General features: G+C 41.1%; 1 protein-coding gene across 2 annotated transcripts; it reads left to right on the plus strand.

Annotated features, from left to right (window-relative positions):
- The first annotated feature begins 241 nt into the window (after positions 1-241).
- Positions 242-13534, plus strand: slc10a7 (solute carrier family 10 member 7). 2 transcript variants are annotated; one of them, XM_085760268.1, is made up of 13 exons: positions 243-419; positions 4708-4790; positions 4902-5038; positions 7667-7742; positions 7868-7906; positions 8126-8161; positions 8733-8816; positions 8945-9110; positions 9823-9874; positions 9958-10031; positions 10553-10698; positions 10807-10854; positions 12234-13522. In XM_085760268.1, the coding sequence occupies exons 1-12, from the start codon at positions 320-322 to the stop codon at positions 10825-10827; spliced, it is 1014 nt and encodes a 337-aa protein (XP_085616394.1). In that variant the 5' UTR covers positions 243-319; the 3' UTR covers positions 10828-10854; positions 12234-13522. The 2 variants fall into 2 exon arrangements, with proteins under 2 accessions (XP_085616393.1, XP_085616394.1); XM_085760267.1 differs by lacking the exon at positions 10807-10854 and having other exon boundaries at positions 242-419; positions 12234-13534.
- The last annotated feature ends 1777 nt before the right edge of the window (positions 13535-15311 follow it).

The raw sequence follows: 15311 nt of genomic DNA on the forward strand, positions 1-15311 counted from the left end.
CAGGGGCAGCAGAAGCAGCGTTATTATAAGTTTGTGGGGTCCATAAAAAATCTTATGTAGGCCTATTACCAGTATTACGGTAATCGAAGAAACTCTGTTGCGCCTGTTTTTCCGCCTTTACGGTCGCGCCCTAAAGACCACGTGTCCGGAAGTGGCTCCGGTTTGTTCTGCTTGTGTTTTCTGACAGTTAAAAAAAAAAAAAAAAAAAAACCCTCCGGAGTAGCAGCAGCAGCAGCAGCAGCAGCAGAAGCAGCGGAGGAGTCGTCCAGCTCGAGTCCGGCCTGTGAGACGCTGCGGCCGGCGGGGAGAACCGGGGAAGATGGGCCTGCTGGCGAGGGTCCGGAAGGAGTGGTTCATCATCGGGATAGTGCTGGTCATCTTATCCGCCAAACTGAAGCCCAGCGTCGGCGTCAGGGGAGGTGAGTGTGTCGGTGTGTGTGGAGTTAAACCACAACTGAAGTTCAATGAAGTCCTTAAACATGTATTAATGTGTGTGTCTGTGTGTGTTTTTGCTGCTGGTACCAGACTCTGGATCAGTTTCCTGTCCTGTCTGTATCTTTATCTCATCATCATCATCATCACGTGTTAGAGACAAACTAACTAGAGTCTGAACAAAAATCAACATCACCAGTGTGTTTTTAACTTTTAATAAACTAGCCTACAAACTTTTATACTTTTAGTTTTTATCTGTGTGTTCCGAAAGTAGCTTTGGGATAAAAAACAAACAAATAAAAGAACAACTGACCCACAAGTTCTGGTTTTCGATCAGTTTTGGGTTAAAAACATGAACATGAACATGAAAGTATCCCGAAGTACATTTAGAGTATCATTGATTATGTAAATATGTAGAAAAATAGACAAAATCAATGAAAATGTTGATGCAAAAGCGAAACATGTTGTAAAAATGTAGCTATAGACGATTATTATGAAAATGGGAACTCGTTATAGATGAAGTAACGCGAGTTCACACACACACACACGCCTTCATAGTGGTTTGTGTGTGTCTGTGTGTGTGTTACCTGGCTCTGTAGTGACACGTTGCATTCAGCAGCAGCTCATGTCAACATCTGGACGTCACTCCCTCCTCCTCTTCCTCGCGGGCACAGCTGGTTCACATCATCTGGTTTTTTTTTGGTTTTTTTTTACTCCCTCATCATCATCATCATCGTCATTAATCAGACAGCTGTGGGTTTTATCCAGGTGTGGCTCACTCACTCACCTGCCTCCACCTCAGAGGCTCCGCAGCAGAAACTGATACAGATAAATGACAGGTGTGTGTGTTTGTGTGTGTGTGGAGTGACTGATAAGTACCTTCACACACACAGACACACACACACACACACACCTCCACATCCTTATCCTGCTGCTGATTAGATAAGATCCTGAGCTGCTGCTGCTGCTACTGTCTACTGGCGTGCTGCCTTCAGGTGCTCCTGGGAAACTCCTGCTTCGTGACATAACAACAGTGACCGGCAGGCAGCTTTTTTCAGATTTTTCAGATTTATTTATCTATTTATTCTATGTTTTAGCTTTTTTATTGTCTGTGTTGTGTGTCTGTTGTTGTGTTGTGTTATGTCTTGTGTTGTGTTTTTGCTATGGACCCAGAGTCCGAAATAAAGAAATATATATATTTGCAGAGTTAAAGCAGAAGTAAGCGATCCGGTCGTTTTGGCTAATGCTGCGTTCCAGGCAGGCTTTTGAAACCGTAAATTACAGCTTCAAGTCACAACTTACGACTTTGTAGCGTTCCAGGCAACCCACTCGTGTTTTTCCGACCTGTTTTACCTGTGAAAGTCACTATAACGGCCACTCGTAACTTCTGACCCGTGAACTCGTACCAGATCGAACTGGTACGACTTCACAGGTCGGAAAAATACGAGTTACGAGTTGCCTTGAACACACCATAACGTCTTGTCAGCCGATGGAGTTAGCAGCCCCCGCCCTCGTCATGGATCTATTGGTCCTCGTCCCTACGTCACCACATTCAGGCGCGTCCCTTGGCTGCACACACAGAGAGGACCGCCCCTTTATGCCGTTCTCTCTCCTCATTGGATAAAAACTGTAGGATACGATAAAAGTTTTCTCCTCGGCTTACAGCAGAGCAGAGTGACTGACAGACCCGTGTTTCGGTCCAAACACTCTATGTAAGTGATTGCTGTCGGAAGCAGGGGTCGCGTTAACCGGATATTTTCCGTCATTGACCGTTTTTTTAAAACGGTGACGGAAAGATTTTGAGGCCATCCGTCATTTTGACAGATTGCAATTCACAGCCATGGTCGTCTGGCCATGTGCATTTGTTTACAATGAAGCCGGCGGATAATCAATAAATGGAGCGGTGGATAACGATATAAAACATATACAATGTCACAAAGTCACTACGGTGAGAATTAGATTAAAAAAAAAAAAAAAACCTCACAGCTGGCTGGTGCGCTCAGTAGAACGCTGTAGTACCTCCTCCAGGCCTGTGTGGAGCGTGTGTGGCGCTGTAGCGCTGCCACACAGAAACACCAACAACAGAGAAGAAGACAGAAAGCTTCCCGCAGTATTCAAACTCCTTCAAGTGGATTAAATGTTGATGGGAGTCGTGTCAGTGCAAATATGACGGTCGATAATGATTTAACGGGCGAGATTCAGCTGCAGTGTCCGAGGGGCCGACAGTAGTCAGCTGTTAAGTTACGTAGCTGTAGCTACACAGCGGTGTGTCTCGGTACAGGTAGAGCGGTGGGGGCAGGACATCACCGTTTCACACACTCGCCGCGCACAACTCGTCCAAAGGTAACGCTAAGCCTTCTTTTAATGTATTCTGCCCGCCGTGGCATTGTTTATAACACGTAAAGCTGAGTGGGTTTTGTCCTGTCTGAATTTGTGCTGCATCTGGCTGTGTGGTCTATAGCTTCAGTTGTTTCAGTGATGCGCAGTGGCTGCGTGCGTGCTGCGTAAAAGAGAAATGAGAGGCACAGAGAGAGAGAGAGAGAGAGAGAGAGAGAGAGAACTAACGCCAGTGCGCTATGCGGTGCCTATGTGAAAACGTGCTCCTTTGGATGTTTTGGTATAACACATGGGTTAGCATGTTGATTGTTGACAGAAAAATGATGTCATCTAACGTTGTATTTAGATGTTGACAGAAAGTGACCCCCGCATTCACTGACTGACCCCACAGTTAGATGTGCTCTGACGCCGACTCTGCTCCGGAGCATCCTCTGTTCGATTTGTTTGGACTTGATATGAATTAAACATGAATTAAAATTGAATGCTATTGAATATGGCATTATTATCATTTTAAAAAAATTAAAGTGACCGGTAAAAATAGATTATGACGGAATTTTTATGACCCCGTCAGTCAAAATGACCGGCGACGAAAAAGTCTAGCGCAACCTCTGGTCGGAAGATATAACTATTTAAGACTTATATTAACACAAATATATCACTTACTTCTGCTTTAAGTATGTACAGAGTAGACATACAAGGAATTTGACTCACTTGTACAGTACACACATAAAAAAGACATGGGGACAGCAACAGGAACTGAGCAACGACATGATACAACAGAGAACACGTACAAGTACAAACATAGACAAGTAAATAAACAATGAGGTAGTAGTGCAATGGGATAAATAATAAATACTGGATAAATATATCTATACTGTATGTATATGTTATTTACAGCAGGGTTGTATTGCAATATCTATGGCAGTGACAGTGGGACATGACATTTTCAGCTTTAAATCAACTCCCACAGCTCAGACAGAAGTGTTTACATTTATAATAGTAATAATAAACTTTATTTATAGAGCACTTATCAAAAGGAAGCACAAAGAAAAACAAGGATAACAGTTAAAACAGTAAAATAAAGTCACAGGGGATAAAATGAAACATTATAATGACAGTAAAACCAGCAGGGCTGTATACAGTAGAAACAAATGGGTAAAAACTGTTGGAAACAGCAACTCAGATAAAATCAGGAAATGCAAAATGAAAGAAATGTGTGTTTTAAGTAGAGACTTAAAGGGATAGTTCAGCATTTTTGGCAAATTGGCCCATTGCCATAATCCCTGTAGTCATAGCAGTAGGTTTGTTCCCTTTAATTGTCGGTGCAAGCTGTTTTTAGAACGGTGGAGCAGAGCCGTGAGCTGCTCAGAGCTACGCTACGGAGGCTCATGGGATTTCTTGGCTTCCCTCATCAAACTCATCAAATACACAATCCAACAACTCCACAACGCTCTGGTGGACAAGTTGTGACCTGCACATTCACCACGCTATGAGATAATAACACAACGTTACCAGACAGAGTTGTTTTAGAGGGAAATTCATGCAAAACCACTGATGCGCGTTGCCTTCAGGGACAGTCTTTCTGCAAGCAGTCTCTGCATTTACCTCTAAAACAACTCTGTCTGTTCTAAAAATAGCTTGCACCGACAATTAAAGGTAACGAACCTACTGCTATAAGACTATAGGGATTATGGCAATGGGCCACTTTGCCAGAATGTTGAACTATCCCTTTAAAAACGTTATAGTAGAAATGTAAAACCATAAATACAATTGAAGTAGATGGAAAATGTGAATATATAAATGAAATAATATCTTTTGGTGTAGTGTAAAAATAACATTACCAGTGTTTCTATGATACTATGGGATGTGTTACTGTTAGATTCTTGGTTGCCATAGTTTCAGTGGTAAATAAACCTATTCTCTCTCTCTCTCTCTCAGGTCCACTGAAGCCAGAGATCACCATCGCCTACGTCGCCGTCTCGCTCATTTTCTTCAACAGCGGCCTGTCGCTAAAAACAGAGGTGAGGAAGAGGAGGAGAATTGACGCCATGATGGAAAACACACAGAAACTCTGACGGAGGAGTGTTATTCTCTCTCTCTCTCTCTCTCTCTCTCTGTCTCTGTCTCTTTAGGAGCTGACCAGCGCTCTGCTCCACGTTCGCCTCCATCTGTTCGTTCAGTCCTTCACACTCGTCTTCTTCCCTCTGGCCGTGTGGCTGCTGCTCCGAGTGCTCGCGCTGACCGCCATCGACCAATGGCTGCTCAGAGGGTAGGAAGCGTGTGTGTGTGTGTGTGTGTGTGTGTGTGTGTGTGTGTGAATGACCTCCTTTATCCACTGTACCTGAGCAGTGAGTAATGTACAGAGTGAAAGAGCCCCATTCACGGCCGTGGCCACAGTCGGAGCTCTGTGTGGATGAAACCGCCCTCGACATCCAGTCGAGCTTCAGGAGAAACTCTCAGTTTTTATCTCTTTTAGCCGCTTCCTGTTCAAACCTTTTTCTTTACGACCGTTTTGCTAACTTCAACTCTCTAAATCAAGGGGTTCCCAAAGTGAGGGGGTCGCGAGATGGTTTCCAGAAATCAAATAACATCTTAAAATTATTAGAAATACTGCTTTTTAGGGGTAATTGTTAAAAAGATAAAAAGCATTAGTTAAAATTAAAAATAAAACCAAAAAATCTAAACGTGGAAGATTTTTTCTTTCTTTCTTTCTTTCTTTAATAGGATCCCAATTAGCAACAGCATCAGCTATACTTCCTGGGGTCTGACATACACACAACATGCACATGAACACATCATCTCATTTACACATAACCAACATACATTTATACGTAACAAAACAGAAACAAAACGACGACAGCTCCCTTAGTAATAAAGAAAACACAGAGGAAAATCTAAAGGCCATCTCATTTGACAGACATCACAGATGTGCAAAATCCCTTAACTCTTTCTCTACACTCAGATTTCATTCCGTACTTCAGTACTACCTTAAATAATGTAATGTTAATACATTAAAAAAAAAATTACTTTCTGAAATGACCTTATCCTTGTATTTTGACCACTTGTACACACATTAATTCCAAAAAAGGGTGTATATACTAACCATGAATCCATTAAACCGGAAAACTATTCCCATTTTACAATTTGAAATAAGTTAAATCATAATTCATTAAATTCTAAGAGAAACTGTTTTAACTGCATTTCAAAGATGATCTCCAAGTGGCCGTCTCCAAAATACAACCATCTCGCTCATCTAGGAGAGATTAACGCTGAAACACAGTAATTCCCAAAATGTAAATTTGCACAGCACATCCATGTAACTCTTAAGTTACACGGATGTTACTTTGACCGAGGTTGTTCTGCTTTAATCTGCTTTATGTAAAACCACTTCCTTGTTGTGAGGCCGTTCTGTTCTTTTGTGTCTTTGTGCCCGTGTTCAGATACGTCAATTGGTGCGTGGGCTTTGTGCGCACGCACGTCACCTCCGGGGATGGTGGGGACGGGTCGTCAGTCAATGGCACCGTTATTTTGGGAGTCGCGGGCTAAAAAAAAGTTTGGGAACTCCTGCTCTAAGTCAGTGCTGTCAAACTCATTGTAGTTCAGGGGCCTCAAACAGCCAGAGCAGTAAAATAACAGCATGATAACCTATAAAAAAACTTTGAATTTTTCCTTTTGTATTGTTAGTACATTATGAAGATGTTTACAGTGAGTTTAATGAAATTGAATAAAAATACAATATTGTTACAGGATGTACAGTAAATTCTCTACATCAGACTCAAGATAATGACAACATACAAAAGAACAAACACGTTAAAAATGTCAATAATCCATACATAATATCACTAAATACATATAACAAAATAATCCAAAAATAATCCTCCCACATAATCTCAAAACAAAACAATAAAAAAAATCCAAGTCTGCCAAAGTCATAACCTTGTTTTATAATTATTTAAGTTATTTAAGTCCTTATTTGACCAGAATTTAGAGTGAACTCTCCTTTTACAAAACATATTATGAACAACCTGAAAATTTCTTTCTCGATTTGACCCTCTGCCTGGCCGGTTTTCTTCCCTGCGCACTTTCACCCTTCTCCTTTTCACTCCTCATGTTTCTCTCCACGGGCTCTAAATCAATTTAAATTTCTAAATCAATTCAAATCAAATCATTAACTGTGATGATGAATGAATGGAGTTGATTGTAAAGTCTTTTTTATTTGGAAACTCTAAAAAAAACTATACATATTCCTCTGGAAAATCAAACTTAGTCAATTCAGTTCAATTTTATTGCCACTTTCATGAAAAACCTTGTTTACAGTCACATGGGAGGAGACGCCGTTCTCCCTGTGTCACGTTGTGTGCTGGACAAATAAAAAGGAAACACATTTAAAACAAGACAATCATTCAAAAAAAAAAGAAAATAAAAAGAAAATAAATAAAAAATAGTCATGAATTAACTAGAGGGGGAAAAAATAGACAAATGTATCTGAAGCTCAAATAGTCGTGATGTCCTTGAACGCAGCTTCTCTGTGTTTCGGTGTAATGACTCTCCACGCCACATGGGGGCGCTTTGAAATCACTGATTGGCACTGTCTCTGAGGATGTCCAGGTCGCTACGACGACGACACTCAGATGAGAGGGAAAAGGCGGGAAAAGAGGCGGCTGACGGGTCACGTGACCGGTTTTTAATCCCTGGAAAAAATTATAATTAAAAATGAAAAAATGACCCAAAAACTGTGATAAAGTGCGAAACCAGTTGAACGCCACGCCGACCTCACGAGTGACCTCTGACGGGGGGACGGAGGAAATTAAAGGTCTGATGATGACTCTTCTTCTTCTTCTTTATCTCCCTCTCTCCTCCTCCTCCTCTTCATCCTCCTGGTGTTGCGGTTGCCTAGGTTACAGACGGTGAGCTGCATGCCCCCTCCGGTCTCCTCCGCCGTCATCCTCACCAAGGCCGTCGGGGGCAACGAGGTAACGCGCGCGCTCAACATCACATCACATCACACGTTAGCGAGCGAAGCAAAGCAGATGACACAATGGAGTAACGTTGTTGTCATGGCAACTGTGTGTGTGTGCGTGTGTGTGTGTGTTTCCAGGCTGCTGCCATCTTCAACTCGGCGTTCGGGAGCTTCTTGGTGAGTCGTCGTGAGGTCGAGCCTGAACGAACGTGACTGAACTTTAATTAATTAAACTCAAACGTAACGACAGTGATGAATGAAGTGTGAGTGTGTGTGAGTGTGTGTGTGTGTGAGTGTGTGTGTGAGAGTGTGTGTGTGTGTGTGTGAGTGTGTGTGTGTGTGAGAACAGTCGCAGCTGTAACGGTGTGTGTGTGTGTGTGTGTTTGTGCTCTGCAGGGAATCGTAGTGACTCCAGTGCTGCTGCTGCTGTTTGTAAGTCGCACCTGCTCAGGTTCAACACACACTCGTTATTTATTGACTTATTTATTCATTTATTCTCAGAAAAATAACATCTTCATTTCATAATTTTTTATATTTATTTGTTATTATAAATGAACATCCATCACGGTTTTAGACATTTGATGTATTTCTTTATAGATTGTAATTTCTTGTCAGTGTTATTTTCTGTATTTATCTTCCCGACCTCTTGTTCGAGGCCCTGGTGATGTTTCGGTCATTTTAAACGACTTTATTCTTCCACTACTCCAGTGAAATATTAATATTGTATAATTTACTGCGAATTCATCCAACAGTTTTAGTTTCTCTAATTCCTTTTCACTTAAGACATTTCACACACACAATCAAAACATATGAGTTTCTAAAATCTGATACATTTTAGATGAAGATTAAATCGGCTTCACCTCAAGCAGCTGAAATATTAACATACTTTTTATATTTTAATGGGTGAGTGATGAAAATCCAGTAATTCTTGGTGGTTCTCCTCCTCCTCCTCCTCCTCCTCTTCCTCCTCCTCCTCCTCCTCCTCTTCCTCCTCCTCCTCCAGCTCGGCTCTTCGTCCTCCGTTCCCTTCTCCTCCATCTTCTCTCAGCTCTTCATGACGGTCGTGGTGCCTCTGATCCTGGGTCAGGTAGGAATCGCTGTCCAGGTCGAACATAGATTCACGTCTGAATGTTGTGTAGACGACCTGTCTGAGGTGTGTGTGTGTGTGTGTCTGTGTGTGTGTGTGTGTGTGTGTGTGTGTGTGTGTGTTTGCAGGTGTGCAGGAGTTTCCTCAGGGAGTTCCTCGAGCGGAGGAAGCCTCCGTTCGGCACCGTCAGCAGCGCCGTCCTCCTCATGATCATCTACACCACCTTCTGCGACACCTTCAGTAACCCCAACATCGAGCTGGACCCCACCAGCCTGCTGCTGGTCGTCCTCATCAGTCAGTACAGTACACTGTCTGTGTGTGCGTGTCTGGGTGTGTGTGTGTAATCTGTAATCTGATTGGCCAAATACTCAACAATACAATGCCCCCGCTCTAGTTTTAGAGACCATAGACCCCCATGTTAAAATCGCCAGCTTTACATCCTCAATAAACATGTTAAAAGCCTGGTGTCAGAATGTTTTTTGGTCTCAATCGATAGTTTCTACCCCCGCACACACTCTGAGGGGGATGAATTATTTTTTAACTTTACCGTTTTACTATAATTAGGTTTAAAATTCTCTGCAATTAGGGCGCAGAAACGTTGAGTGAGGTCCGGAGCGGTCCGTGGACAGCTGCTTCGAGGCCAGTGGGCGGGGTCTCGGCCGGCCAATCCAACATGGCGCTGTTCAGGCCGCCATATTGGAGTCACAAAAACGACTCCCAAAAACCAATGGGTGACGTCAAGGATGCTACGTCCATGTTTTTTACAGTCTATGGTCTTTACCCCCTGTGGCTCCGCCCCTTTTTGGGAGAGACCAAAAATAAAATAAAATAACAGAAACAGGAAGTTGTGACTGTGAGATACAAACTACAGCAACAGGATCACAACAGGTGAAATTACAAAATAACATTTTCTCTATTTTCATGTGATGTGTTTCTACAGGAGAGGTAAATAAATGTTTTATTTAGACACTGAAGTGAAATCTGTCTTTTCTCCTGTTCTCTGCAGTTTTCTCCATCCAGCTCAGCTTCATGCTGCTCACCTTCGCCTTTTCTACCAGGTGAGTCTCCTCCTCCTCCTATCTCGCCGACAGATAAAACAAAATTCAAACATCATCAGTAACAGCTTTTACGTCCTGTGCAGGTCCGGCTCAGGATTCAGCCCCTCAGACACCGTCGCCATCGTGTTCTGCTCCACACACAAATCACTGACTCTGGGTAGGTTCACGCTGGTTAATAAAAACCATGTGTCCTTTTAAAAAAAATATATATATAGGATGATGATAAATTTAAAACACAGAAACTTGTCTTCTGTTGTCTTGCTGAATTTGAATTTCAAATTTCTTTTAACCAGGCGAAAGAAAACTTTCTAATGGCTTTTGCATCCTTAGTTTTGGGGGAGACAAGTTACAAAAGAATAAATAATTCAATCTAACAAAAGATTAAGAGGCTGTTTTGGATGACTAGTCCAAAAATCAAGTGAAGACATGACACACAAAAAGAAATGGTTACTAAAAAAAAAACAATCAGACAGAAGGTAGGACTATCTACCTCATTAGCATACAGACAATTAAATGAATGAATAAATACATCCAAAAATAGATTTTTTCATACCTGAAATTCATTTATTTTTCATTTATGTAGACATTTAATTTAATTTTTTCTATATTTCTATATTTGATTATAATCACGTACATTTTTTAAGATCAGAATCTGTTGTGTGTGTCTGTGTGATCCAGGTATCCCCATGCTGAAGATCGTGTTCGAGGGCTACGAGCACCTCTCTCTGATCTCAGTCCCTCTGTTGATCTACCACCCGGCTCAGATCCTGCTCGGCTCCGTCCTCGTACCGACCATCCGCGGCTGGATGACGAGCCGGCAGAAGGTACAGTACGCTACGCTGTCGTCGCATCCATCACCGATCCGACGATCCAAAAATAACAGGCCGCATCCCAACACTAACCCTCCCAACACCTTGTCTCCTCTCCTACAGTCTAGTCTGTTGTTGAGATAGGGCCGCGTTCCAACACGGTCGACCTGAGTGAGTAGAGAGCTGACTCCAGAGGCCTGTGCTACAAACTTAACCTGGGTTTTCCTCTCTGGCTACAATAATTACAAATTAAAGAAGAAAAACTGATACGCGCAGATAATTTCTGTTACCACTGTATCCAAAAGTAAAGACAGATCATTGATCTTGACAACAGAGATTTCATCATAGCACTGAAAACCCAGAGTTAAACCTGAAGTTAGCTTGATAACCTTAAATCTTGCTTTGTAGCACAAGCCTCTGTACAACAACTCTTTAAGAAACACCAACAATAAATTCTTTGTAATCGGAGCTGTAAATCTGTCATGAGTCTGTGACAGTGTGTCCAGCAGGATCCTCAGATTATTATTGAGCTAAAAACGTTTTTAAACTAATAAAGCAGATCTGGGTGCAACAGCTCCCCCTCGTGTCAGGGAAACAATCTGCAAACTCTCCTGCTGGACTCACTGCTGCAAACTCACCAGCTGCACTTTGATCAAGTATCAGTGGGTCTGAACTGGGTTGAGGGTGGTGGAAGATGACGATGAAGATGATGGTGCCGTCAGTTACCAATCAATACTAAATGTAATTCACCTCCAGTTTATTTGTGGGGATGGATGATTGAGGACATGTTTCTGTTTGTTTGTGTTTTCTGCAACCTATAATTCTCACCACACTCACAGAATCACAGGGTTCTTACGGATCCTTAAAAAGTCTTAAAAGGCATTGAATTCATTAATCTAAAAACAAGGCCTTAATTGGCATTAAAATGTCTTAAATCAATTTTTCAAAGTCTTGAAAATGTTAACACTTGGTAAGTGGTATTTTGTGGTTGTAATTAGTCTCAAATCTCAAAATAATTGGTAACATTTCGACATAGAGAAGTTAGTGGCGGCCGTCAACGCTAAATTTCTCACCGCCACCAGCTCCCGAGTCAGTGTTTTTTTTTTTGGTTTTTTTTTCGGACTTTTTATGCATTTATTTTGAAAGGACAGCTGGAAAGAGACACAATCCAATGTTCATGTAGCAGTCACTTTACATTGGATCACATAGGAAAGTGGGTAAAATTGTCCCTAACCCTATGTAATTGATGTGGTGTTTTTTTTTCTTTTTTCTGCATTTGTGTTTATTGTGAAGTCGGTCTTAAATTTCATTTCAAGTGGCTTTAAAAAAGTCTTAAAAAGTCTTAAATTTAACTTGGCTTAAGCTGTAGGAACCCTGGAATCAGAAAATTGATGTGTTCAATTTCAAGTTTTCAGTGTTCAGCTGCTCCTGGTGGTGGCGGTGGATTCACTAACCAGACTTTGCCACATCTAAGCCCAGATATAACAAATTTCTCACTCCCTTTTGTCAGATTTAACCTCTCACTCTGTGTTTCTGTCCTCTCTGCCCAGGCGGTGAAGCTGTCGGCCTTACAGCCCGTCTGACCCGGATGGAGCCGGTGTGTTTTGATGGAGTTTTTTACTGTGATACAAAGTGGACTAAAGCGGAGGGAGACCGTAGTCACATGTGCCTTATATCAACCAATCAACAGAGACCTCAGCGTCATGGCGGTGGTGGAGACCAGATCGGCTAGTCGCCTCGATTTTCTCAGTTTCTACGACAACAAAGAACTTCTCTTTCGTATTTCCGTCATATATTTTCTTTTATATTTAAAAGAAGCAAAAAGTATATGTTTTATTTTTATATGGAATATCCCCCCGAAAATCCTGCAAAAGAAGCACAGCGGCGTTTTTGTTTAATTGTTTGTTTTGTTCAAACAAGCCAAAACAAAAAGCACCTGCCAACAGGAACAGGATGGGTGGAGTTACAGGACAGAGTTACTGGGTGACGTTACTGGGACCATTTTTTTTTCTTGCTGTTTTCTACCTTTTTCTACTCTGTCTTTCTTCTAGCTCTCACTGCCAGATGACGTGGACGTTTGTTACATTTATGCGCTTGATAGAAACAAACTTATTCTGGTTGACCTGACTTTTAATATACAGTATAATATTATCTTGGTTTTTGACAATTTATCAAATAAGGTTTGCATTTGTTGACAAGAAGCAGTCCTGCGGTGACAGGATGGTGTTCAGCTAACGGATGAATCAATCCGAACAATGAAGGTACAACATGGGCATCAGTAGTGGGGAGTCTAATTTAATAACCAAAGTCGTCAAAATGAAGGTTTAAATACATCTGTATGCTGATGATACCCTATTCTAAGTCTTAGTGAAGTAGTCCGGTTTTATCGTACTCCACCAACCACATTTTTAAATCCAGTTTAAAGAAATGAATGTCTTGGGGGGGAAAAAAACTGAGATTGTGAATCCAAATGTCCAAATATCCAAATGTAAGATGTGAAAACGTTTTATCTGGAGCAAGGTTACCAGAAACACCCGTTCAGCTCAATGACAGTGAATGTATCATCATCCCAACCAATCAGAGCTGGAGCTGCAACACATGACTTCAAAGAAAGACTGTTACTCCGAGTCCGTTCCCACACGGATCACAGTGTTTTTAAGACAGTGGACCAATCGGACATATTTGTATACGCTCGCTGTTCGGCGTTCAGTCAGGATTTTTCTCTAAACGGTTCACTGCTCTTGCTACGTAGCCTTACAGTCTAATCCAGTTTTACATGACTTCTGATCTCCCTTGAATGTTCAGTTAAAATCTTGAAGGGCTTTCATGTTACACAAGGGCACCTCCTCTTGCACTGCAAAAACTCAATATCTTACCAAGAATATTTGTCTTATTTCTAGTCAAAACAATCTCATTCTACTTAAAATAAGACTCATCACATAAAAAGCAGCTTGTTTTTAGACACTTTTTACTTCTTTCAAGCAGATTTTCACTTGAAATAAGTAGAAAAATCTGATAGTGGAGCAAGTTTTTCTTTCTTATTACAAGCACAAAAAACTTGCTTTCACTGGCAGATTTTTCTACTTATTTCAAGTGAAAATTAGTTTGAAACAAATGAAAATGATCTAAAAACAAGTTAATTTTTAGGTGATGAGTCTTATTTTAAGTGAAAAGAGATTAGTTTAGACTAGAAATGAGACATTTTGACAAGAAATACGACAAATATTCTTGGAAAGATTTTGAGTTTTTGCAGTGTGACAACCTGCTGTAGTAGACACATGGTGAGGACCTTTCTCCTGACCAGTCTATGGACTATACTTCGTACTGCATTCCCAGTCCAGTATCTCTTGTGTATTATGTTCAAAAGTTATATCTAGTGCCAATGTTAAAGTGCCCGTTCAGAAAGTAGTGCACCCTTTATCCTTTCTCAAACCATGATCTTTCCAGAAACTTGTTTTGCCACTTACTTGTCGATACAGACAAACTTGGCAAACAGTTTTTAATCTACTCAACCTGGAAGTTTTGGAGCAACAATATCATGAAATTTCCGGTCCAGTGTTTCCGTCTGTTTTTGGTCGCTATCATTTTTTTTTCAAGAAATATCTCTTTACCTGCTGAATGCTCCACTATCTTCACCATAACCATGACGACCCTTAACCTTAACAATACTGTGTTTGTGAGGTGCCGATATTGGAGGAACACATGGTGATTCAGAGTTCTCGCCTTGGATACTGAACAAACTTATAATTGAATGTGATTTTGGGGCTTTTGTCAGATCCTCTAATATCATAAAAGTCCTTGGTTTTTCTGGATGTACAGTGTCTGGTGGAGGAGGCATCCCCCCTTTTTTTACTGTGACTTACTGGGAATATTCACGTCCCTCTATGTAGATTTCAAATATGAGATGAAGTGATGAAAAAAACACCTCAAGGTCAGTGTTGTATCTGTGGTAACCAACTCGGTACACACGAAGAAGCAAAATCCCGTTTCTTAAAACGAACGCATCATTCTCAGACACCTACTGTACCGTTCCTTCATGATGGACTCAGCTACTGTTACTATGGACATTGTAAAAGCCTTCAGTGTCATTTTACTGGTCATCACGCTGCTCTGTCCAGCGACAGTCAAGGTTACAGTCATTCTCTGTTTACAGTGTGATTGTTCTGCCAATAGTATATTTTGAGAAGAAAACTAATGAGTGGGATGTGAATGGGTCTTCCTTTCTTGTTTATTTAAAAATAAAGTATGAGGAAATAATTAAAAAAAACAAATATATGAAAAGCTTTGTTTTTGTTTCTTTGCAATCACTACCATCTTTTGGACAGGTAAGGTAATAACAGGGAGTTTTTACCAATTTAACATAGGTGAAGCATCAAACGGATGAATACATTGTTGGTCTGATGCCTTTGTTACTTTGTTTGCTTGAAGTATTAGACACAAGAATTAAGTTTTTTTTTTCAATTGGTGTGTATTGACCCAATGTCTTTAATACCCTGTCTGTCTTTCGATTTGTTTGTGGACAGGATTTCACTAAAAGCCCTGGGACCGCATTGACCTGAACTTGGTGGAGGGACAACGCGATCCAGGAAAGAACCCATTAAATTTTGTTTCAGGTGTGGATCATTTAC

This window comes from Trachurus japonicus, chromosome 18 (genome assembly GCF_045865225.1).
Source record: "Trachurus japonicus isolate A0001 chromosome 18, Traja_1.0".
In the NCBI taxonomy this organism is placed as follows: Eukaryota; Metazoa; Chordata; class Actinopteri; order Carangiformes; family Carangidae; genus Trachurus; species Trachurus japonicus.